Source organism: Gymnoscopelus braueri, assembly GCF_963280865.1.
Source record: "Gymnoscopelus braueri genome assembly, chromosome: 17".
Classification (NCBI taxonomy): Eukaryota; Metazoa; Chordata; class Actinopteri; order Myctophiformes; family Myctophidae; genus Gymnoscopelus; species Gymnoscopelus braueri.
The window spans coordinates 6807532-6834265 of NC_137617.1; the positions used below are offsets into that span (position 1 = coordinate 6807532).

General features: G+C 43.0%; 2 protein-coding genes across 2 annotated transcripts; both read left to right on the forward strand.

Annotated features, from left to right (window-relative positions):
- Positions 1-471: 471 nt before the first annotated feature.
- LOC308104151 (growth/differentiation factor 10-like) lies at positions 472-11211 on the forward strand. Its single transcript, XM_080454470.1, has 4 exons — positions 472-1131; positions 3095-3513; positions 4782-5384; positions 8994-11211. Exons 1-4 carry the CDS (start codon positions 855-857, stop codon positions 9183-9185), a joined length of 1491 nt encoding a protein of 496 aa, XP_080310596.1. The 5' UTR covers positions 472-854; the 3' UTR covers positions 9186-11211.
- Positions 11212-23272: 12061 nt separating this feature from the next.
- Positions 23273-25255, forward strand: gdf2 (growth differentiation factor 2; the record flags this gene model as incomplete). The annotated part of the gene is made up of 2 exons (XM_080454966.1): positions 23273-23633; positions 24327-25255. 2 exons carry the CDS (start codon positions 23273-23275, stop codon positions 25253-25255), a joined length of 1290 nt encoding a protein of 429 aa, XP_080311092.1.
- Positions 25256-26734: the final 1479 nt, after the last annotated feature.

A 26734-nucleotide genomic window follows, 5' to 3' on the forward strand; every position in this document is an offset into this window, starting at 1 on the left:
GCTCACAATGCGTCGCATCGCGACTTGCAGCTTGTAGATCTGCTATTTTCAAAAGATTTTTATACATTTGAGAACTTGAAATGGGACATTCTGCATAATGAGTACTTTTACTTTTGGTACTTTAAGTGCATTTTGATGCCAATACTTTCGTACTTTTACTCAAGTGCATTTTGCTTGTAACAGAGTATTTCTACATTGCAATATTGTCAGGGCTGCCAACCCTCCAGGATCCTGCAGGTATTTATCAGGTATAAAAGTATCAATACTTTTACTTAAGTAAAAAATGTGAGTACTTTTTTCCCACCACTGCAGAGGTGACCGCAGGCATCTCATTGGCTGAGCGCTCCTAAGGCGTCACTATCAAGCAGCATGGCTCCTCCCCCTGGTCCCCATGCTCCACTCCTCCCACACTGTGTGTGTAGTAGATTCTGTAGAAACAACTGGAGTCAGTAGAGTAAACCGTGGGGTGCGTGGGTCCGTCACACGGATTATACCTGGATAAGGAGCTTACGATCAGAGTGTGTGTGTGTGTGTGTGTGTGTGTGTGTGTGTGTGGGTGGGCGTCCCGTGCGTAAAAAAGCCGTTGTTGTCCCGTGCGTAAAAAAAGCGATCATCAGGAATCGAAGACCGAAAAAAAACTATCGTTCAGTTGATCTGTCTTTTATAATACATACTTTTATTGCATTTTGTTCATATTACGTTTCATGTTGCAGTCCTACACATATATCTTCTCGCAATTGTTTTGTTTTTCATTTGATCTGTCTTGATCTCTCCATCCCCTAAAAAAAAACCTGACTGTTTCTACTCCCAACTCACCTTTTTTGATGGAATAATTTTGCGATAAGATCCAAGTCATGGCGAGCAAACTTTTACATCTCCTGCGCGTCATGGTGATGCTGGAGTCGTGCCGTGGTGGTAAGGTGGTGAAACCCACAGAAGATGATGTGGTGTCCGAAAGCGTGGTGCGCCCCACCGTGCGCCAGAGCGCACACCATCATCACCACCACCACCACCAGCACCGAGACATGATCTCCATCAACATGTTCAAAGTGTACGAGAAGTACAGCAAGGAGCCGCACAGCAGCAGCCAGAAGGACGGGAATACAGTGAGGAGTTTCAAAGCTGCCCCTGGTGAGTGCTTTCAAATCTTTTAGAAGTCCATTCTGATTGATTTATTGATTTATTGATTGATTGATTGATTGATTGATTGATTGATTGATTGATTGATTGATTGATTGAATACTTTATTAACAGTTTGCGACAGCAAGTACAGTTCTGTACAAAAGGATGCTAAAAGGATTGACCCCAAGAAAGCACTATGGCTTGTTTCCATTGGGGTCCTGTCTGTGTATTCAATTAAATCGAAACATAAGTGACACACAATAATAAAGTTTCTACCCCAGTGGTTCTCAAAATATCTTTTAATTTCAAAACGCATGATTCCACAGACCCCCATATCTCTGACAGTGTACAAATGGAACCAAATGGACCCTGATGGGTCCATTTGGTTCCATTTGTACACTGTTAGAGTTGATAGAACAGTATAGAACCAAAGGGTCCATTTGGTTCTATCAACTATCAATCATTTTGCTGGGGACCTCCTGGAGCCGTCTCAAGGAGCCAATGGGGACCCCCCCTTTGAGAACCACTGTATTACCTCAACGTAAAACATTAAAATAGATTTTCATTCAGTCATATAGAGAGATGTCCATCAATCTTAATTAATGCACACAAAATTGTTGGCGTCCTGCTTTGGACTCAAGACCTTTCTGGATACACAAATTGGAGAAAAAAAACCCTCTTGGTTCCATTATTAATCAAGCTGTTATCTTAAGTATTTCATCACTGGGACAATTATGAACACTGCACACACATAGGCAGGTGTTTAGTTCATCATAAAGCAGCCCTATGCTCGCTCTGTCTCTCTCTCTCTCTCTCTCTCTCTCTCTCTCTCTCTCTCTCTCTCTCTCTCTCTCTCTCTCTCTCTCTCTCTCTCTCTCTCTACTACCGGTGTATGAGATAAAATATCTTCCCCCTCCACGCCCCGTCAGTGCTGTGTGATTTAGTGGACCCCGGAGGGGCGCAGTTTCCGAGTAGCACTACTAATTCCCCAGTAGCAGCAGCAGTCTAGGTGTTAGACAAGAGGCTATTATCACGCCCAGACACACGGGAACGCCTCAGAGGAGCCCTCTCCTCTAAGCACTTCCATATGGCCGCAGCCAAACCTGCAGCGCTAGTGGACGCCGGCTCCACTGGCACTGTTTGTCTTTCAGACGGTATATAGAGAGCTGTGTGGTGTTGGGACTGGAAGTCTGCGAGACGAGAGGTTTGAACTCCGAGAAGTGGTCTGGAGGATGGGGTGGGGGTTGGTGGTGGATGGGGTGGATGATGAGGGAGGGAGGGTGGGGGTGGTCACGGACTGAGTGTGCTGCTGCTGCTGAAAAGGTCTGTTTTTTCGTGTCAGTCAAATGCGTTGGGGAGCGGGGGAAGAAATGGTTTTCAAAATAAATAGCCGCGAAACGTGAGACTTTTGATTTAAAGGCGAGCAGACAGTTGGCTCCCCTTTGTATTATTTCCTTTAAGGAGACGATTTGGAAAGCTGAGAGGGGAGAGACATCACAGGGGGAGGCGTAAGAAGTGAAGGTTCCTCTCTAGTGGGAATCGGTCCTATAGGTCAACACGAGGTTTCGGTGATTGGAGGCTTAACCACTCGGACCAATCTCTGGAGACTTTGAAAGTGGGGGTCAGGGACCCCCATGGCCATGGGGTCCTTGAGGGGGTCCCCAGTATAGCATCAAAATCAGTGTATCCACTTTTAACACAATTTTATACTGTGACTATTTTTGAATAATCTGAAAACATTTTAACGACACAATTCTTCTCTTATGGGGTCCCTTCCACAAAATATTTTTCAGATGCAGGTCCGCGGCCAAATTCATATAAATGTGGGGGTCCTTGACATGAAAATGATTGAGAACGGGAAAAAAAAGAAGGGAAAAAAAGTCTTGTTGTGTTATTACAGATCCTTTCTCTCTAGCCTAACATTTTTGTGTTGAGCGTATCATTCACTTCAACTGTGTTCCAACATCACCAGGAGCCTCAGAGGGCAGAGAATGGTTCCGATTCAACCTGTCCTCCATCCAGGAGTCGGAGCACATCCTGTCCGCCTCCTTCCACTTCCTGTACAAGAGACCCCGCCACCAGCACCAGCACCACCACCAGCAGCACCACCCGCGGCCGTGGCCCTGCCGCCGCGCTCACAGCCCGTCCTGCGGCGTGGAGCACGACCCTCCCCCGGCCCTTCCTCCTGCCTCGCGACCGCCGCAGCTGCTGTTCCGAGGAGGAGCGTCCCTGAACGGCGCTTTCGCCGAGCCGCTGGGCAACGTGACGCTGTCGCCGCTGAAGAGAGGCTCGTGGCAGGTCATCGACGTCACCGCCCTGGTGCGGCGGGTGAGGGACGCGGAGGAGCCACTGCTCGCCGCAGAGTTTGACTTTGGATTGGTGAGATCGCAGGTAGGCTTGTCACTGCAGTTACATAATCCACTCATCTGCTAAAAAAAAATCGAGAATATTTATGAGTTAAATTATTAAAGGTAGGGTAAGTGATTTACTTTTGTTAAAGTAATACTAGGTAACGTTTTCAACAAAACTAAAGTTAAATTGTATATCTTTTGCGAGTGGCAAAAGTTTCACAACACCCACTCCGTGAATTTCACCCCCGGAAGCCTTTTATTTATATATTTTCTATTGAACGTGTACGGGGGGGACTTTCCCGGGAAAATGACGTTCCTGGCCAACGTCATGACGTCGTGGCCGACGTCCTCAGGAACTACCGCAACGGTTTCCTGTTTGGCCAGGAACTACCGCGCTAATTAACAAAAAGGAACCTCACGCTGATTTTAAGAGAATGTAGGTTTGGGAGATCGAAAAAGAACAGAAAAAGAAAGCACAGCTCATGGTAACTAATGCTCCACTGGCTAAGAGAAACGATCCGTAGATAGTATAAAACAATTAAAAGATCGCTTTTTGAAACGCTTCCGGCTTCCGGTGAAAACGAATGGAATTCTGGGTAATCGAGGACTAGGGAAATTGTATGCAGTGACGGTAGTGACCAGCAGAGGTTGCTAAAAATCGTTATTTGTGATTTTGCATTGTACAACTTTAAAATAAGTGTTAAATAGCTCTATATTGTGATAGTACTCATTGCTATAGAGTGTTTGTTCAGTAAAAGGAGTCTCCATGTCTCTCCAGCTCTTTATTAAACAGAAAATGCATTTTCAGTGCTCTCTCCTGATTGGCTTAAAATGTGTTACCTACCTGAAAATGTACTATAGTCTGTTTACTAAAGAGCAGGAGAGACCCCTGTGACCAAACAAAGGCTCTGTAGCAATGGTTACTATCAGAATATAGTACCGGTACTTTAACCCTTTTAACAACAAAAAAAATGTACCCAAAAATATCAAGTTTACCCTACCTTTAAATATATAAATTATTATCAAATTATTAATTATTAAATATATGACCTGTTTTGCCCATAGTACATTATATATTTGATTATTACCAGTCATCAGTCATATCCTATTCAATTTAAGTTAGGCTATTTGTTATATCAGCCCTGTACAATCTTTGTGCAGGGCCTAAAAGTAAAAACAGAAATGGACATTTTATTGATATGTTACAAAGTCCAACAACTAACAATTAAATCGTTAATCGCATATTATGTGTACGGCAATTAATCGTCACCCAAAATCTCATGATCATCGTTCCAACCCTAATCGCAGGCCCAGCAGAAGCAGGCGAAGGCCCATCCCGGCCAGGAGCGGCCGTCCTTGGCCAGCCTGCCCTACATCCTGGTCTACGCCGACGACCGAGTCATAGACGAGCCCAACAGCGTGGCCGTGTCGCTCCAGCGCTACGGGCCCTTTCCGGGCGGCGAGGAGGAGCGCATGCGCTTGGCGAACGCGCCCGCTTCGGCCTCGGCCTCGAGGATCCGGAGAGACCTCCCTCTGTCCGCCTCGGACCAGATCCAAACCAACGACCTCCCGGAGGTGCACTTCAACAGCCTGAAGAACCACGAGCTGTGGCAGAGCACCTATTTCCCGCCCAAGGCCAAAGCGGCGGCGGCCGCCGCGGTCAAGCACGGCCGCAAGCCGGGCCAGGAGAGCGTGAGCGGCGGCGGCGGCCTGAGCAAGCCCCAGGTGCTGAGCTTCGACGAGAGGACCATGAAGAAGGCCCGGAGGAGACAGTGGAGCGAGCCCCGGGTGTGTGCCAGGCGGTACCTCAGGGTGGACTTCGCCGACATCGGCTGGAGCGAGTGGGTGTTGGCCCCGAAGGCGTTCGACGCCTACTACTGCGCCGGGACCTGCGGGTTCCCCATCCCGAAAGTGAGTAACGAGCCAGCTGATTCATTTTATTTAGGTACAAATGTATTATGTGAATGGGTAGAGTGGCAGTCTGGGAAGCGAACAGCGTTTTACTATCGCTTCACAGTAGCCTCGCCCAGTAGGGCCCCGGACGGGGCTTCTTTCGCTCTACATTAGAAGAGTTGGGGACGGTGGGCGTTGTCACATTCTAATTCAGCCCGAATACCCAATCTTAGTATCAGCGTCAGTGGCTTGCCTCGTTAATCACAACCTACGCCTCTCGGGTATGAATCCCGCTTAAGACGTTACTTTTTCCAACAACCGCGCACTACTTTTTTTCGCCGATAAAGTATAGTTTTGGACCGCGATGGAGGGGCGCAGTCCCAACGTTCAGCACGGCAACTCGCTCGTTTTAGCGCGCTCGGTGGTGCTTCTCGTGGCTCAAGTTCGTCCGAGTTATGTACCGATAGGCACAGAATCGTACCCCTACTGTCCTCCTGGCCCCGCCCCCCGCTACTGCGAAGTGATAGTAAAACGCTGGTCGTGTCTGGGAAACAGGCGGTCCCCGGGTTGCCTCCCAGCCCCAGCTATGTGTCGAAGTGTCCCTGAGCAAGACACTTAACCCGTAACTGCTCCTCCCCGAGCGCTCATCACAACCATCTGAGCATCCATCAGCTGGGTGAAGCTGAAACTAAATTTCCCCAGGTCTCCCTACGATATATAAATCAGCACTAACAAAACCTAAGAAAATGCTTATTATCAAGTTAACTCTTCTAGGGGCGCCTGCCCGCTGGCCCAGCGGTCCAGGCGCATACCACATACGCTGGTAATCCAGCTTGACAGCGTGTCGCGGGTTCGAGTCACCCCCCATCTCTCTCCCCATTTTCTATCAGCCTACTTTCCTATCAATAAAGACAGAAAAAGCCCCCAAAAATTTATTTAAAAAAAGTTAACTTCTCTGTAGTGTGTTGAATACCATCTCCACTCATCAGTTTCTCACACTCTCAGAGTTGACGCTCGGAAACTCTACCCTGCAGTCGTAGTGGGTTGCGTAACACCTCAGTTATGGTGCATCCTGGGAGCTCATTTGCTGCCCGCACACACACACACACACACACACACACACACACACACACACACACACACACACACACACAGATCTGGTTGTGACATCATCACTGGATCACATGTGACCCTGTCGTAAACCTCTCTCTCTCTCTTTTCGTGTCTCTTTCCACTGCGCCGTCCAGACAGACTGAATGGCTTTACATTGCTCTGCTCCTAAAACACACGTTTTAAGCATCTGTGTCATTTTAGATTTGAGCTAAAAAAGCTTTGTTTTATACTTTGGCTATTAAAAAATAGCAGCTATGCAAGCTCATAGCGCGTCACTTCGTGCTGCGCTATGAGCTTGTAGATCTGCTTTTTTTTTTGGTGAAGATTTGTGCAAATCTCTGAATATATATTCTTTTAAAGTGAACATTTTTAACTCAAATCTTTGCTTCTGGGGGTCCCTGGAACAACATATTTTGAGATTAGGGGTATAATTTTGGGGGATTTTAGAAGACATTTGTAGAATCAGCCTCAGGCCAGCGCTGGAGATTACAGTGGTTCCCAACCTTTTTTCCTTGGAGCCCCCATTCTTACATCTGACAAAAGTTGAGACCCCCCACGTGCATGCATGCATGCAACACTTTTTTGAATTTTCTTTCACAATTTTGGACTATTTCTGACAATATGATGACAAAACAGGGATGCAAGGGGTTAAAGAGGCTCAAAGCAAGTTATGATTTTGTGCAACGTGTTTTCACCCATTAAGACCTGAGGTCGATTCTACAAATGTCATCTAAATCCTAACAGTTCTGATGTTGACTTATGTTGCTATATCAGTGGTGCTCAAAACTTGTTCATGTCACAGACCCCCAAAATGTATTTTGCCGCAGACCCCCCCATCTCAAAATATTTACAAAAGCAAAGATTTGAGTTAAAAGTGATTGCTTTAAAAATATATATGTATTCAAAGATTTGCTCAAATTTCCACGATTTTCAAAAATAGCAGATCTACAGCTCATAACGTGGCACGATATACAGCTAGATATACAGCTAAAATCGATAATGACACAGATGCTGTCCCGGTTTTAATGGGTTAAAACTTCTGGACTACCTCCAAACAGACAAGGCCTCACGCGCTGATCTTTGGCGCCCCCTAGGGGACCTCAGGTTGTGAAACACTGATGTAGTGTAGTAGACTAGACCATAACTTTTAAATGTCATACAATAAAGCCAATTCTATGTGTTTACAGTCCAGTCCACTAGGAAACGGATTGTTCTCTGTCATGCAGTGGTTCCCAAATATTTTCATGTCAAGGACCCCCAATGTGATACGCGTTAGGCCGCAGACCCTCATTTGAAAGGATGTTGTGCAAGGGACCACATATACAGTAAGAGAGGATTTATCAAGATTCTTCAAAAATCAACAAGCAATATAATATACACGACGTGGATGGCTCTGTATCTTTTCTGTGTGATTATCAATACTTCATTATATCCTATTCAAATTGTGTTAGTCTAACCACTTGAACCCTAGCATCTCTATTCTGGAGCCAATATTTGGCAGCAATAGTAGACCTACAGGCTGAGCTAGATCAGCTATTTTTGGCAAAGGTATTTGGTGTAGAGGGAAAAAAGGAGGAGGCCTAGTATAGATCCCTGGGAGAATCCGGTCAACTAAGTATATAGGTTTAATTGTTTAAAGGGATAGTTCACCCCCAAAATGACTTTTTTTCCTATCGATTAGTCACCCCATGGAGACTTGAATTCATGGTTATTTTTAGGTCTTTGTCTCATTCCTGAGCCAATATTTATAATATTTATAATAATTTGATGGGGTGACTAATCGATAGAAAAAAGTCATTTTGGGGGTGAACTATCCCTTTAGTAACCTGCTGGAGTCAACCACAATCATACTGCATTAATGCAACTACACAAATTAAAGACCCCATTCATTACTGACTGAAATATTCCAGTGTTGTCCAGGTACTTTAATTAGTACATTAACGACACAAATAAATAACTCTCTCTTGTGAGCAGTGTCTTTGTTTCAAACTTTATAAGGCCGTGGTTCTCAAAGTAGGGTCCAGGGACCTTCAGGGCTCCTTGTTCCAATTGGACCCTTACAGGTCTGCAACTCTGAGAGTTACGGGGGTCCTTGACATTAAAACGTTCGATCTAAGCCAGTGGTTCTCAAAGTGGGGTCCGGGGACCACCGGGGAGGGGGGGGTCCCCAGCAAAATGTGTTAATACAGCATCGCAATCATTTTAACTACTTTATCCATATTTTATACGTTGGCTATAAACAAATCTAGCAGATATACAAGCTCATAGCGCGTGCCACGCTGCGAGTCTGCTATTTGTATTTGTATTTTTTAAATTGGACATATTGGAAAAGTTTGAATAATTTTGTTAACACAATAATCCTCTCTTCCGGGGGTCCCTGGCACGAAACATTTTCAGATGGGGGTCCACGGCCAAATACATATCAATTTGGGGGGTCCTTGACATGCAAAAGATTTGAGAACCACTGATCTAAGGATTCTCTGTCTCTCTCTCACCATCTTCTCTCCTAAAAAGGTGGTCCGGCCCTCCAACCACGCCACCATCCAGAGCATTGTCCGGGCGGTGGGCATCGTCCCCGGGGTCCCGGAGCCCTGCTGCGTCCCGGACAAGATGAGTCCCCTCAGCGTTCTCTTCCTGGACCCGGACCGGAACATGGTCCTCAAGGTTTATCCGGGCATGTCGGTGGACACCTGCGCCTGTCGGTAGGACCCCAGAGGATGAGGAATCAGCAAAGGGGGAGGGGGTGGGTGGAGCCTCATCATACCGGACAGCACGGGAGGGGAGGAGTCAAATCCATCATTACGGCAGTTCCGGGTTTGTTTTTTGTTTTGTTTTTTAAAGAGAAAAGTGGACAGTAAACTTTTATTTGTATTCCTTCACTGAATCAGAGCTGAGAGGGAAATGGTGCACCACGGACCCCACTGGATGAAGACCCTCGGTAGGGATTCATTCTAGGACAGCTCCAGGTGTGTGTGTGTGTATGGTTCTGGAGGTCCAAACCACATGAATCTTAGCATCCTTATTCTGGGGGGCGAGCATTTGGCAAAAATAGCTGATCTTCAAGAGCTTGTAGATCAGCTGTTTTCGTCAAAGAGATTTGGTGTTGGTGGGAGAACAGGAATGGACCTAGTATAAAGCCCTGAGGAACTCCGCGAGTCAGCTAAGTATAATAGGGTTTGAGTGGATAAAATGGAAGGATGCCAAGGTGCTGTGAGATGATGACAATTGCAATGGCCGGCTCTTTGAAGAGGGCAATTGTATAGGTCCACGTTTCAAAGAACTCCGTCCTGGACTGCTACAAGCTTTGATGGACTCTGAAGCCTTCAGCTCTCTCAAGCTCCTCTGCATTCAGTACCTCGTCTTACGTCTTCTCAACCATTCCAGAAGTGAATACTGGATTTTACGCCACAAACTGCTCACAGAGACTCAATGGACTCAAACAGTGACTCCACTCAAAAGGGTTGCCCTGCCAAGACATAATCTTGTAAATAGTATTGCTAACACAACTAAATAAGTATAACTTTGTAAATATGTGGTACCATGTCACCTCATGTGTGCCGGTGTAGCTGAATGTCTCTTGTATGTCAAGGTGAAACTTTTATACATGCATGAGAGGTCGTATAGAATTTTTGCGATCTTTTTTTATGATTATTCACGTGTTTGTACATTGTATATACTATTGTGATTATGTATGATATCTATTGAGAGGTGAATGTAAAATGAACATACACACGCCGCGCTTCCTGAATCAATGCTGCTCTCACAATATCAAAGTTTCAGTCACTTTTAAACTGTTGGAAATGTAAAGGATTGGTCTGCATTGCTAAGTAGTTGGTTTTCGAGAAATGTTTGTGTTGTTTTACAATGTATCAACTTCGTCTGTGATAAACATTGAGAGAAAGAACTGACTGCAGAGCCGATGCAAGGTGATGCCAGGATAAATGCATCACATGTGACTTCTTTAGGAGTCTGGTTGCTACTCCAGAGAAATAAGACAGTGCATGGCTGCCCCCTGCTGTTCTCTTTTGGAACATTATATTTTGTCCAGTGACTCGGTTGACTGGTAACGGGAAGAGTGCGCACTAAGGAGGAGTGGGCACCTCCACGTAAAATTGGCTATTTTGTTGAAAAAAGAAAAAGAAAAAAGAAGATATTTAGAAAATGGTCTAAAGTAATGTAAAGTAAATATGATTAGAACATGATTGAACATTCCACAGTTAAGGTCTAATATTTCTACAATTGCTACAAACTGCTACAAAACCTGCATGTGATAGCCAGTCATTTTGGGCTTAAACAAGAAGTTGAAGGATAAATATAGGTCTGATAATGATGTACCGTGCATGTTCACATCATATATACTTTACATTGCTTAAGACCATTTTTCAAATATTAAATGTTTTAACATTTTGGACAAAAATAGCCAATTTTACTCTTCCTTAGGGCCCACTCTTCTTCCGGTTGCCTCAGTTCAAGTATACATTAGACACTTAGGAACAAGCCTATCATTTACAGCCTTTCCCCTATAAAGTACAGTATGGACCAGGATGTTGTTTACAGTTTGTTGAATGTACAGTAATGGCATCAGATTTACAGCACACAATAATAAAAGGGATTCCATTTTTGTTTGAATATGTATTTCTATAGCATCAATCTTTTTTTAGCCTATGACTAAAGTGTGCTGAGCTGTAACATGTAGATTCTTCATCAGTTTCATGAGCATCGTTTGTGCTTTAACAAATCATAAATATTGGATGTGAGGTATGGTAATAAACTGAGTTGTTCACACATTACATCCACAAATATGTTTTTCTTATTTTTGCATTTATCGTGAATGAATTTTGTATCGGTGGCAGATGCAGCACTGTTAATGTATCAGTCAAAATGTACTGTGAATATCCATCAGTCCATCTATCTATTTATTTATCATACTGTAAGGTGGTGGAAGAAGTACTCTGATTTATTTGACTTAAAGTAACAATACAATGTACAAATACTGGGTTAGAATTTAAACCCTGTTTTACAATTTTTACCCAAGTAAAAGTACGAACATATCAACATATACTTACACAGTACCAAATAAAATTAGGCCTACTCATAATACAGAACGGCCAGTTCACAATAATGTTATTGGACTGTAAACCATTTGTAATGCATTGCATACTCATCACTTTAATGTTGCAGCTGGTGAAAAGTATAGGGCTGATATGAATTACTTTTTGTTCCCCATAATAATATGTCACCATGTCTCAGTTAATGTATATAATCAAACTCTGCAAAGTAACTAGTAACTAAAGCTGTCAAATAATTGCAGTGAAGTAAAAAGTACAATATTTGGCTGCAAACAATAGCTATTAAATAATGGAAATACTCAAGTATACCTCAAAACTGTACTGAAGTACGGTATTTGAGTAAAAAGGGGACTTATACTCTCCACCACCGATCACATATAGGCTATACAGTAGCTGTGGCCTATACACAAAGTCATCTACAGTAGAGGCATTTATGTGAATGGAGAATGAATGGGTACAGTAGCGCTACACAGGAATCTTGGATAACACAACCGGACGCGAGGCGTTCAGCAACATGACTTTCTCAGCGCGTTCCACAGTGCTGTGTTTGGTTTGCTGCCTAACCCCCGCATGAAATCAAATCTATGTTGCGCCGTTGCCAGCAGAAACATATTGTTTCTGTCTTTCACCGCCGACTGACTTCCACAGAGGAGAAGAAGCTCTGGACGGCCTGGGAGAGCTCCTCAATAAAGACGTTTTTATGAAAGCCAGCGTGAGAGACTGTGTGAAAAAAGAGAGAGAGACGGAGAGGGAAATCAAAGATCTTCTTGGTGTTCATTTAAGCGTGAGAGCGTAAGGGGCCCCACAGTATCTTGTGCGGAGCCTTACCCCTTATGCCTAAACTTAAGGCATGTTTTACTGTTTTGAAAAACATTTTAAAATAGTTCAAATAGTCTTTTTCAACATAGCAAAAAATTGGCAAAAATGTTTAGGCATATAAGGGGTAAGGCGGCGAGCACGATAAGGCCCTAAGAGTCGCCCCTTAGGGTCAATTTCAGTTAAATCAGGCTGGATCCTCAGTGTTCTCTGAGAGTGCACCAAATGGAACCAAATGGACCCTCACGGGTCCATTTGGTTCCATTTGGTACACTCAGAGTGAAATGAAACGCTGAGGCATCCACTGTGCGGGCCAACGTCCCCAGGCTCGCTGACGTCTGGTTTGAGTTTGGTCTCCCACCACGGCAATGAAGGCTAATTTTACACTTTGTTGCTTGACCTTTTCACTTGTGAAATGACATATTTTCGGCTGGAGAAAAAAAGGGGCTGAAGCGTGACTTCACTTTGAAAATATGTCGAAAATATGTTTTTTTTGTTTTGTTTTAATCCCGTCGAACGAATGACGCTTGTCGAACATGTTGTGCGTCAAATTATGAACGGAGATATAACTTGGTATAAATGAAGCCTAACATGAGGCCCGGCCCAACTATCCAACAACAAGAGAAATACCACACATGATGTGGTGTAGGGCAGTAGTTCTCAATGTGGGGTTTGGGGATGCCCAGCGGTCCTTAAGGGGCTTCCAGGGGGTCCTCAGCTTAATGATTGATAGTTACCGGTAACCTTATTACCTCTACACCAACTAAATACAACTATAGAACGTCCAAGAATGTCTATTTTGATCAGAGTTTCACTGTTATCTCTATAACAGTAAAGGGATTCCAGGCCAAATGACAGACCACATTGGAACAAATCATGTCCAACGATAAAACATTTCTTAGATTGGGGTCCAGAGATATACAGTGTGTCTTCAGGCCACAGGGTCCGTGGCGTGGCCTAATGCACATCAGATTGGGTGTCAGAATCAGTGATGTAGTTTAATAGTCTCTATAATAACATATGCATTTATATTACAGTACTGTACAGTGCAGTGGTTACATAACCACAGCATACAGTAGCCTATATCTCCTGCCATACATTCATCCTACATTAGCGCTAATGGCAGTCATGATAGAAGTCTGTTTTCATGCGTTTACCTCGCCATCTATACTTCACTCACAGTAAAATCCTCAGAGATTTACAAATGGATAAATTGACAACTTCACTGCACTATTTCTTAGCAGTGGTTGGCCATGTTTTAGTATCTTGCAACAAAAAACTCTCGAGACTCTCCATCAACTAGTCAGCAGCACATTCCTTATACAATGTGACAGCTTGAAGAGAGCCAGATGTAAATCTTCCAAATAATTTCTTTTGAGGTTGGAGCTAAAGTGCAGCACTAGTTCAGCAAGCACACAGCAAGAGTTGACATGAAGTCCAAACAATGGCCATGAGCTGTGACCTTTTAAAACACACACAAAACAGTTGCTGTTGAGACCAAGGCAAGGCATACAGTAACTTATGCATGCACACATTTTCATGAGTTGAAAACAAATTTTCAAAAATAATGTAATGAAAATAATTCCATTTCATGAATACTATAAAAAAGAATCCCAAAAAATCCCTAAATTGGAAAACAAAATAGCAGATCTGCAAGCTCACAATGTGGCGCAAAGCGACGTGTTGTGGGCTTGTAGATCTGCTATTTTCACTAGTTTGGGTCCCGGGCAAACATCTGATTTCTCTTTTGGGTCTCGAGCTAAACTGTTTCTGGGCTGTCTTGTATTTTAAAATGGAGAAAAGAAGGATATAGCTCCACAGTAGAAACACCAGCAACTCTCAGGCCCTCTCTCGGCTGCCTGTGAGGATATAGGGGTTGTCAACCTTTTTGACATGAAGGGCCCCATTCTCAGGCCAAAAATTCCCCGTTAAATCGGGATAATGGACCTGCGCCGCCCCAATAGGTTATTCTAGCACCTGCTCTACCCGTCACCATTATGCCGACGCCGTTATTTGCGCGTGGAGGTGTGCCCGTGGGCGTGTTGTTGCTATATCCCCCACATTGCAATTCTACAGACACACATGGGTACGGCTTGGGGACGGGGGATAGTGGATTCTAGAAGCACCCGCTGGTTTATAAAATCACCCGTCAAGTGCACACAGACACTACAATGGCTTTGTGCGTTGGACCATGAGCCGTGTTGCCAGCCTTGGAGAGAAATAAGCAACCGCAGTCGCAGGTCTATGAAAACAAAAAGAAGCAACTCTAAGGCCACATGAGCACTTCAAACTACTAACTAGAGCTTTCATATCCCCTAAATATTTCAGCCCGGCTCGACTAATAATTGACAAATTAGACCCAGCCCAGCCCGTCAGTCATTTTTCTAAAGAAGCCTTATTTCTCATTAAATCTTGGTAATATATGAATGATCTGTGTGTGAAATGCGCTCTTTCTTTATACAAACCCATGCTCGCTCACTCTACCGCAAATGCCTCTCTCTCTTCATATAAACCGATGCTCACTCTACCGCATATGCGCTATCTCTCTCTATACAACCCCATGCTCACTCTACCGCAAATGTGCTCTCTCTCTTCATATAAACCGATGCTCACTCTACCGCATATGCGCTATCTCTCTCTATACAACCCCATGCTCACTCTACCGCAAATGTGCTCTCTCTCTTCATATAAACCGATGCTCACTCTACCGCAAATGCGCTATCTCTCTTCATACAAACCCATGGTCACTCTACCACAAACGCCACCACCACTCCCAGCGGGGTCATTTTGATTCTATGACGGCTGCCGTCTAGTTATCATCAGTGCCAGTGTTGTGAGGAAAAACAACTAACAAGCAACCAGGTCTAGGAAAACCAGCCCAAAAGAAGCGAGTCAAGCGACTATGGGCCACATGAGCACTCTAACATATACATCAGCTATTTGAAAATAGCAGATCTACAAGCTCACAACGCCTCCCATGCAAACGCTACGTTCATGACCCCCCAAAATAACCATATTTGAACTGGGGACCCCCCCATTTTGTTTGACTCGGTTCCACAGATAAATATTGTGAAAATAGCAGATCTACAAGCTCGCCAGGCGTTGGGTGCTCCATTGTGGTCTCGACCCACAGGTTGAGAACCACTGCATTAAAAGCTCCAAGCAAGTTACATGTCTAGTATGTTGTTGACCACGTAATGTAATGTTTTTGGTTTAGTGATAGGCTACTCCGTGGCGCGCGCGCGCCTCATTGTATGCTGCCCAAAATAACAGATCTGTAACTGTCGACACGACATGACGCAGCGCCGTTGATAGCTTGTATGTCTGTTATTTTGGGTAGGCGACGCACATACGCATCGCAGCAATGTGTCTGGGTTTGAGAGGCTTTGATTGATGTAAACTTAAAGTTTAGCTCTGTTCGGGATTACTGAACAAAGGTGGATGATGAAAGATAACGGGGACAATATGGATGTAAGTTAACTTTAACTGCGTCACTTCAGAGGAAACTATGGAGCTACTACAGAGATGTTTACACACCCCTGGAATCCATTAGAATGATGGAAATAGAACAATACAGCCAACGTGAGTACATAGGCTATAGAACTTTCCTAAAACTGTCCAATTTATTATACCCATGTGCTACTGTTTGTCTGTGTACCACGTAGGAGCGTTGTCGCAACATGATGTAATTAATTATTTGGGAGCAGCCGGTGTGTACCAATAGTATACATATTTTAAATGGCTTTCATATACTATTCCGGATCTGACTAATATGACAAGCTTATTGTGAACACAATAGGCTACAAATTAATATAAAAATGTATTTGGATAAAATAAAAAAAAAGAAGGAAAACAAGCCCAATGTGGCTTATAATAATCAGACCAGGCAACAGTGCAGACAGGTAGATAGGCTAGAGCATATATTGGATCGGGATGACGGCTAGCGCAGTCTTCTCTTAAAGGCAATGGCTTCTGGCACGGTGATTGGTTTTATCATTGTAACGCCCAAACCACACCTATGCATAATGTAACGGGTAGCTCAGGTGTTTGGCGGGTGAGGGGGGTGCCATAGAATACCGAATTTTGCGGGGAAACGCCTCTTGCCTAGTCCGAAATCCTAAATTAGTGGTTTGTTCAAATCTGGCTCTGAATAGAGCCCGAAGTGCCATGTTTTCATTTTGTTGATAGTCAGTGTGCCATGACAACATTAATTTGAAATATTTCCAACTGATTTTGATGTCCATACACAACAACCTTTGTTTTGTTTTTCTCCTTTAGAAATATTTTCTTTCATATCAGGATGTAATGATCATTAGACTCATTTAACTGACTAACACTAAACCTTTTTTTGAATATTTAATTTGAAAAGAAATCTCTCTCACACTTATGCCAGAGTGCCAGTAATCAATCCTCCCCTGTGCCAATGTTGGCACCGGTGCCTAAGGTTGCCTACCCCTGGGACACATCATCAAACTAGTTCCACTGCATTCTTTTAAATGCAAACGTGCCCTTCATTATCTAATCACTCATCGTGTAGCTGTTTTGTTTCCCATTGTTCCAGCCAACCTGCTGTATGCAACTACACATGGAATGACAGTAATGTTTCCAAGACTTTCTTGTCAACATAATACCTGTTCAACTTGAAAGAAAAAAAATATTGAAGTTACCTTGCTTCAAAAGTTCAATCGCACACACACACACACACACACACACACACGCACACGCACACGCACGCGCACACGCACACGCACACACACACACACACACACACACACACACACACACACACACACACACACATGTGCTCATGTGTGCTCATTTGTAGTTTTCATGAAAAGGGAGAAGGACAGAAGACGAGCGAGGAGAAAAAGCACAGGATAGAAACCGGTCAAATAATAAAATATATAGTATACATATACGTAATAGCATGTAGTAGCAAGTATGTACATACAGTAAGGGGTCATCAACGTGTCCGTACACAGACAAACGTTGTATTTTGGTTATAATGACAAGTTAATCTATCATAAATATTCACATTTTTTTTGGATTTTATTTTGGTGACTCATAAAGTGTCGAGATGACATGCTCATTAATATGTTGCAGGAGATGTGTTGTGTTGGTACCCGTACATGATTGCATCAGGTGAGGATGCAAGACAAGACAGACAGCTAGAAGTAATGTTTGCTAATAGCTGCCTTAATTCTTTCATTGTTCCACTGGCATACCTTACACCACCATGCATGGTACTTTCTCATCAACATCGAATACTTGTTAACCTTAACGGAAACCACAACTCTTGAAACTAACAAATGAGTGGGGCAGTGTGAATTAACACAGGATTGACCCTGGCAGCATATCAAAGGTACATGTGTGGTACCTGTTTATTAAGCTACTACTACTTTTTCAACCACATCTAATGAGACAAGACATCAGTTGAATGAGTTTGTAAACAGACCTCATGAGACAAAAGACATAGTTATAACACATTATTTTTCATAGGAAAATGAATTGCAACAATAAGTGAAGAAAGGGAACTGGAAAAGACACTTTCTGACAAACCATAAGTCATTTGACTAGGCCTTTCCAGCAGACAGAGAACTGAGAAAAAGGAACTGAAATCTCAGCCATATGTATTTGTGTATCATACATGGAACTGGATAGAGCTCTCTCATCATTATTCTACTGTAAGTATTTGTCTCATCAGCAAGAACTGCACACTGATGGTGAAGAAAGAGAACTTGGAAAGACACTTGTGGACAAACCACACATCATTTGACTAGACATTTCCAGCAGACAGAGAACTGAGACTAAGGAACTAAACTAAGGAACTGAAATTTCAACCATTGCCCAAAACCATGCTAAAAAAATCAAGTCAAGTGCAATCATCAGTATGTGAATCATAAATCATGTTTTTATTATTGTTTGATGTGCATTACACTTTTTTCATAATTATACATATTAAACTATTGACTTATTCTCTTTGCATTATTTGAATTAGGGGTCTATAATAAGATGAAAAGGCAGTGGCTAAATAGATCTCATGCCCACAATGAAACTGTTGGGGTACTGTCTAACCTTCTTGTTTTAGCACTCACATCACAAATGTGTTTCGTTGTGAGCTTGCAGATTGTTTTTCTTTTTTCCGAATGTATACACATTATTTTAAAAGAAATCTCTCTCACACTTATGCCAGTGTGCCAGTAATCACCCTCCCCTGTGCCAAGTTCAATCGCACATGGACGCACGCACATGCAGTTTCACTGCATACTTCATAGTTCTTACTTCTAGGTTCTGATTACTTAAGATACACCAAACAACTTTGTTGTCACATCACATGTTTATAGGTGTAAAAAAAAAAGTGTGTGAACTTTCATGAGTGCTCATTTGTAGTTTTCATGAAAAGGGAGAAGGATAGAGACAGAAGACGAGCGAGGAGAAAAGCACAGGATAGAAACCGGTCAAATGATAAAAATATATAGTAGGCTATACATATACATAATAGCATGTAGTAGCAAGTATGTACATACAGTAAGGTGCAGCCATAAGGTGAGGCTAAAAGTAGCAGCAGCAGTTGCAGTACATAAGCGGTTCACTAGAACAGTACCAGATATGCAGTAATAGGGACACAGGTCTATTACTGTGTCCCTATTTATGTGTCCCATAAAAGCACAGGATAGAAACCGGTCAAATAATAAAATATATAGTATACATATACGTAATAGCATGTAGTAGCAAGTATGTACATACAGTAAGGGGTCATCAACGTGTCCGTACACGGACAAACGTTGTATTTTGGTTATAATGACAAGTTAATCTATCATAAATATTCACAATCTTTTTTTTTAAATAATTTGTTTGAATGATTTTGGTGACTCATAAAGTGTCGAGATGACATGCTCATTAATATGTTGCAGGAGATGTGTTGTGTTGGTACCCGTACATGATTGCATCAGGTGAGGATGCAAGACAAGACAGACAGCTAGAAGTAATGTTTGCTAATAGCTGCCTTAATTCTTTCATTGTTCCACTGGCATACCTTACACCACCATGCATGGTACTTTCTCATCAACATCGAATACTTGTTAACCTTAACGGAAACCACAACTCTTGAAACTAACAAATGAGTGGGGCAGTGTGAATTAACACAGGATTGACCCTGGCAGCATATCAAAGGTACATGTGTGGTACCTGTTTATTAAGCTACTACTACTTTTTCAACCACATCTAATGAGACAAGACATCAGTTGAATGAGTTTGTAAACAGACCTCATGAGACAAAAGACATAGTTATAACACATTATTTTTCATAGGAAAATGAATTGCAACAATAAGTGAAGAAAGGGAACTGGAAAAGACACTTTCTGACAAACCATAAGTCATTTGACTAGACCTTTCCAGCAGACAGAGAACTGAGAAAAGGGAACTGAAATCTCAGCCATATGTATTTGTGTATCATACATGGAACTGGATAGAGCTCTCTCATCATTATTCTACTGTAAGTATTTGTCTCATCAGCAAGAACTGCACACTGATGGTGAAGAAAGAGAACTTGGAAAGACACTTGTGGACAAACCACACATCATTTGACTAGACATTTCCAGCAGACAGAGAACTGAGACTAAGGAACTAAACTAAGGAACTGAAATTTCAACCATTGCCCAAAACCATGCTAAAGAAATCAAGTCAAGTGCAATCATCAGTATGTGAATCATAAATCATGTTTTTATTATTGTTTGATGTGCATTACACTTTTTTCATAATTATACATATTAAACTATTGACTTATTCTCTTTGCATTATTTGAATTAGGGGTCTATAATAAGATGAAAAGGCAGTGGCTAAATAGATCTCATGCCCACAATGAAACTGTTGGGGTACTGTCTAACCTTCTTGTTTTAGCACTCACGTCACAAATGTGTTTCGTTGTGAGCTTGCAGATTGTTTTTCTTTTTTCCGAATGTATACACATTATTTTAAAAGAAATCTCTCTCACACTTATGCCAGTGTGCCAGTAATCACCCTCCCCTGTGCCAAGTTCAATCGCACATGGACGCACGCACATGCAGTTTCACTGCATACTTCATAGTTCTTACTTCTAGGTTCTGATTACTTAAGATACACCAAACAACTTTGTTGTCACATCACATGTTTATAGGTGTAAAAAAAAAAGTGTGTGAACTTTTTATGAGTGCTCATTTGTAGTTTTCATGAAAAGGGAGAAGGATAGAGACAGAAGACGAGCGAGGAGAAAAGCACAGGATAGAAACCGGTCAAATGATAAAAATATATAGTAGGCTATACATATACATAATAGCATGTAGTAGCAAGTATGTACATACAGTAAGGTGCAGCCATAAGGTGAGGCTAAAAGTAGCAGCAGCAGTTGCAGTACATAAGCGGTTCACTAGAACAGTACCAGATATGCAGTAATAGGGACACAGGTCTATTACTGTGTCCCTATTTATGTGTCCCATAAAAGCACAGGATAGAAACCGGTCAAATAATAAAATATATAGTATACATATACGTAATAGCATGTAGTAGCAAGTATGTACATACAGTAAGGGGTCATCAACGTGTCCGTACACGGACAAACGTTGTATTTTGGTTATAATGACAAGTTAATCTATCATAAATATTCACAATCTTTTTTTAAAAATAATTTGTTTGAATGATTTTGGTGACTCATAAAGTGTCGAGATGACATGCTCATTAATATGTTGCAGGAGATGTGTTGTTTTGGTACCCGTACATGATTGCATCAGGTGAGGATGCAAGACAAGACAGACAGCTAGAAGTAATGTTTGCTAATAGCTGCCTTAATTCTTTCATTGTTCCACTGGCATACCTTACACCACCATGCATGGTACTTTCTCATCAACATCGAATACTTGTTAACCTTAACGGAAACCACAACTCTTGAAACTAACAAATGAGTGGGGCAGTGTGAATTAACACAGGATTGACCCTGGCAGCATATCAAAGGTACATGTGTGGTACCTGTTTATTAAGCTACTACTACTTTTTCAACCACATCTAATGAGACAAGACATCAGTTGAATGAGTTTGTAAACAGACCTCATGAGACAAAAGACATAGTTATAACACATTATTTTTCATAGGAAAATGAATTGCAACAATAAGTGAAGAAAGGGAACTGGAAAAGACACTTTCTGACAAACCATAAGTCATTTGACTAGACCTTTCCAGCAGACAGAGAACTGAGAAAAGGGAACTGAAATCTCAGCCATATGTATTTGTGTATCATACATGGAACTGGATAGAGCTCTCTCATCATTATTCTACTGTAAGTATTTGTCTCATCAGCAAGAACTGCACACTGATGGTGAAGAAAGAGAACTTGGAAAGACACTTGTGGACAAACCACACATCATTTGACTAGACATTTCCAGCAGTCAGAGAACTGAGACTAAGGAACTAAACTAAGGAACTGAAATTTCAACCATTGCCCAAAACCATGCTAAAAAAATCAAGTCAAGTGCAATCATCAGTATGTGAATCATAAATCATGTTTTTATTATTGTTTGATGTACATTACACTTTTTTTCATAATTATACATATTAAACTATTGACTTATTCTCTTTGCATTATTTGAATTAGGGGTCTATAATAAGATGAAAAGGCAGTGGCTAAATAGATCTCATGCCCACAATGAAACTGTTGGGGTACTGTCTAACCTTCTTGTTTTAGCACTCACGTCACAAATGTGTTTCGTTGTGAGCTTGCAGATTGTTTTTCTTTTTTCCGAATGTATACACATTATTTTAAAAGAAATCTCTCTCACACTTATGCCAGTGTGCCAGTAATCACCCTCCCCTGTGCCAAGTTCAATCGCACATGGACGCACGCACATGCAGTTTCACTGCATACTTCATAGTTCTTACTTCTAGGTTCTGATTACTTAAGATACACCAAACAACTTTGTTGTCACATCACATGTTTATAGGTGTAAAAAAAAAAGTGTGTGAACTTTCATGAGTGCTCATTTGTAGTTTTCATGAAAAGGGAGAAGGATAGAGACAGAAGACGAGCGAGGAGAAAAGCACAGGATAGAAACCGGTCAAATGATAAAAATATATAGTAGGCTTTACATATACATAATAGCATGTAGTAGCAAGTATGTACATACAGTAAGGTGCAGCCATAAGGTGAGGCTAAAAGTAGCAGCAGCAGTTGCAGTACATAAGCGGTTCACTAGAACAGTACCAGATATGCAGTAATAGGGACACAGGTCTTCATGCAGTAATACCTATAAACATATCAGAGTAATCGTGGTTGACGTCATATCGCACCCTAAAAGCGCCCTTGATATCTCAACCCATGGTGACATGATGTACACTGATGTTTGGACGGGAGTCAGGAACACGGCTGACATGTATCACAGCTATGCTGTGATGCATGTGCCGAGGAATGCTGTGTGCATTTCTTGGAGCATCTGCCATTTCGGGTTTGGCTTCACCCGCCCAGCGAGCTGGGAAACGCAGCCGTAACAAAGTGTCTTGTTGTCAGTAACCTCACAGTTTCCGCCGTTTCCCCTCATTATCGCCGTCAAGTGTTTACAGTGTCTTCATTAGCAGCCAGCCTTCTAAAGATAACACAACCCGAAAGAAGGCATCAATGGCAGAGATAAGCACGAATGGGCTACTATTTTGGTCCACACCAGTCCCCTGTTTACTCTGGGATCATGGGAGAGGACCTCGGGACTGTGTCCCTTGCATAGGGGATTCCAATTTCCAAACCTTGTCATCCCCTGCTAAAGTCAGTCTTTTGAAGCCCTGTGGACGATAGCTGATCGGGGAGGCAGAAGGTAAAAAAAAAAGCCTACATCTGTCAGGACCGCAACATCAGCTCAATCTATCGGAATATACAGTAAATACAGGCTCAAAATGCAGTGTTCCAGAACGTTCCTCTTCCAGATGTGCCTGAGCCTGCTGGCGTCCATGGGCTCGTGCACCTGTAAGCCTCTGGATAACGAGGTTCAAAGCGAGGGCTCCGACGAAGGGCGGCTGTTCGAATCCCAGCTCCTGGAGCAGGACCTCCTGGAGGAGGAGGACACCAGCTCCCGGCTGGAGACCCTCCTGGGGACCATGAAGGAGGGCTTTCTGAGGAAGCTGAACTTGTCAGACGTTCCGCAGGACAACGCCAAGATTCACCCTCCTCAGTTTATGATGGAGCTGTACAACAAGTATGCCTCCAACAGCACCGCCATACCACAGTCTGATGTCATACGGAGCTTCACGGTACAAGGTACATGTTCCAACGTACAGAGCAGCTCTGGGTGAAAAGAACCCATATGACTGATAGTTTTCTATTTCACCGGGAAGTGGATGCATTCCACTGCATTACTAGGGGTCTACATACTGCTAATTTTCTGGTCTATCGTGTAGTTAGTATACACTTTGTATAGCAGGTTGCTGGCTGTCCCTCATGAGACAGCCAGCAGTACTTTGTGTCCGAGGCAGGAATCATTACTTTAACATATTTAACATGATAGATGTTAACCACATTGAAATTAAGTATATGTCAATGCTATACGTCCTTTATATAGATAACCATTAAACTGTGTGATTTTTCCTAATAAACCCAGCAGTCTGAATTGCTAATTCAGTGAAATTCAAACTGTAGCTTTCTCATGACGGAAATTTGGCAGGCAGGATTTAAACAGGGTTTACAATAACAACACATAAGATAAGATATGATGATATTTTATTAGGTATCTGTCCCCAGCTAAATAAAGATTTCAAATAAAAGCACAATATATTTATTTTTACATCAGATCAAGTTGCATGACTCCCATCTTGGAGCTACAGTATATTATTACAACACAAAATAACAAGCTAGTGGTATCAAGATAGGAGATGAAACAAACAAACAAAAAAATCAGCAAAAGACAAAGATCCAGTACATAAATAAAATGATGTAATTTAACTCTCCCAACAGATATCAGCCACTCATCGAGAAATGGGACCAGATCCAATCACAGGCTGCTGTTCAACGTCAGTCTGCCAGGACACGAGAAGGTCACGGCCGCCGAACTACGGCTCTTCCTCGGGCACCATCCCAGGTCCAAGGCCACCGTCAAAGTCTATGAGGTGGATTACGAGGGTTTTGAACCTGTCACGCACCTGCTGGAGGGGAAGGAGGTTGCCGGGTCGCATAGTTCGTGGGAGATGTTCGATGTGACCAGAGCCGTTCAGAGCTGGGTGAAGTCAGGCCTTGTGGTGAACCAGTTTGAGGTGGTGGTGGACAGTAAGGACTGTGGACCGTCTGGAGGTTCAGCCTGTGTAGACGTGAGCACGTCCATCGGAGACAACAGTTCGGCCGCTCTGATAGTCTTCTCGGACGACCTGGGGAGCAGGAGGAGAGAGAAGAAGAAGGAACTGAAAGAGATGATCCTTCACGAGGAGGCGGCCATCTTGTACTCGGGGGCCGACTGGCGAGAAGGGGGAGGGGAAGAAAGGGGCGGCGCGGAGGGAGGCCAGCTCCCCAACGAGCTCCCGGAGGAGGCCCTGCTGCACCCGAGGCGACGGAGGAGGCGGAGGAAGGCAGAGCGGGAGTACTGCCGGAGGACCTCGCTCAAGGTCAACTTCAAGGACATCGGCTGGGACAGCTGGATTGTGGCGCCCCCCGAGTACGACGCCTTCGAGTGCCGCGGCCTGTGCTACCACCCGCTGACGGACGAGTCCACGCCGTCCAAGCACGCCCTCATCCAGACTCTAGTGAACATCTTGAACCCCAGGAAGGCCAACATGGCGTGCTGCGTCCCCATCAAACTAGACCCCATCACCGTCATGTACCAGGAGAACGGTCGCCTCACCATACGCTACCTGTACGAGGAGATGAAGGTAGCCGAGTGTGGCTGCAGGTAGTGAGTGGGGGACGGGTAGACCCATCTCTGACCTGCCTTTTGCTGTATAGCAAACACATATCCGGGAGTCGGGGTGCTGGGTGAATTTATTTCCTTCCAATGTTGCATTGCAAAGTTCTACAAATGCCTTCTAAATCAGTAGTTCTCACACTATCACGATTTTTGTAAAATGTTCAAAAATAGCAGATGTTACAAGCTCGCAGCGCAGCACACATTTGTAGGAAGGGAAAAAGCACATGAATTAACCATTTAAGGCCTTTTTCAAAAATAGTGAAAATAGCAGATCTACAAGCTCACAACACGTTGTGAGCTTGTAGATCTGCTATTTTTAAAAGATTATTTTTGTTGTTGCTTTTATTGATAGGATAGTAGTCTGACAGGAAATGGGGAGAGACATGCAGTAAAGGCCGCCGGGATCGGCACTCGAACCCACGATATGCTGTCAGTCTGCTTTGGAGACGAAGTGCCTGGACCGCTAGGCCAGCGGTCCAGGCCTTAGATCTGCAATTTTTTTTATAGCCAACGCAAAAATCTAAAATGACACGGATGCTTTCCCGGTTTTAATGAGTTAACATGTACAACAGGGTTGTAAAAGTATCCTGTATAAATCATGTTTCATTGATAGCCTGTGCAGAAATATTATTATTTAATGAACACTGAAGAGCACTCTTCCTTGCTGCCTAGACACAGCTGATGATCAGGAGCATGCTTCTGTGTGAAATTAGCTACAGGCTGTCAAAAAACTGTTGTTGTCATTTGACGACCCCATTTTTACTTCAAACATCTGTAGGAAAATGTCATTGCTTTCACATTTTGTATATGATGCAGGTAGGTCAAAAACAACTTTTTTTCGCCTTGCACTCCCAGTCCTGGATGACAGTGCTATGTGCACAAGTTCTGAGCTACGAGGAGCGATAGAGAAGGTCACAGATGGGGCTACAGGAGGGGTGGTAGCTGGGTTCAATGGTGATCATAAGTGCGGAACAGGGCTGAAACCTTACACAGTTAAATCCTGAGTGTTCATTTAACTCTTAGTGTGTACAAATTACAATTATAACCAAATGGACCTATAAGCAGTGTTGCATTGGTGATTTGGAAAGTGGTTGCACTCTATTTTAATGACGTCGCACGCACGTCGCTTAACACCTACACTACAGGTCACACAATGGACAATTGATATGCATCTAGGCTCATTCCTATGTTAATCCTATGTTAATTCATGCTGGTGTGACAACCGGCGGTCGGCAGCGTTTGTTAACTTTGTTGAGATTTTAAAGTGGTTTTAAATCTATGCGTGTGCTCCCCATGTTCAAAATGGTTCTTGCACGGCGTGTTAGGCCGTCCCATGAGCAATGCAACCCTGCCTATAAGGGTCCATTTGGTTACATTTGTACACTCTCATGAAGGCCTAGACTAGAGTATTGTCTCTTCTCATGCTAATGTTTAGTCTTGATGTATATTTTAGTTGTAAGTAGCATTT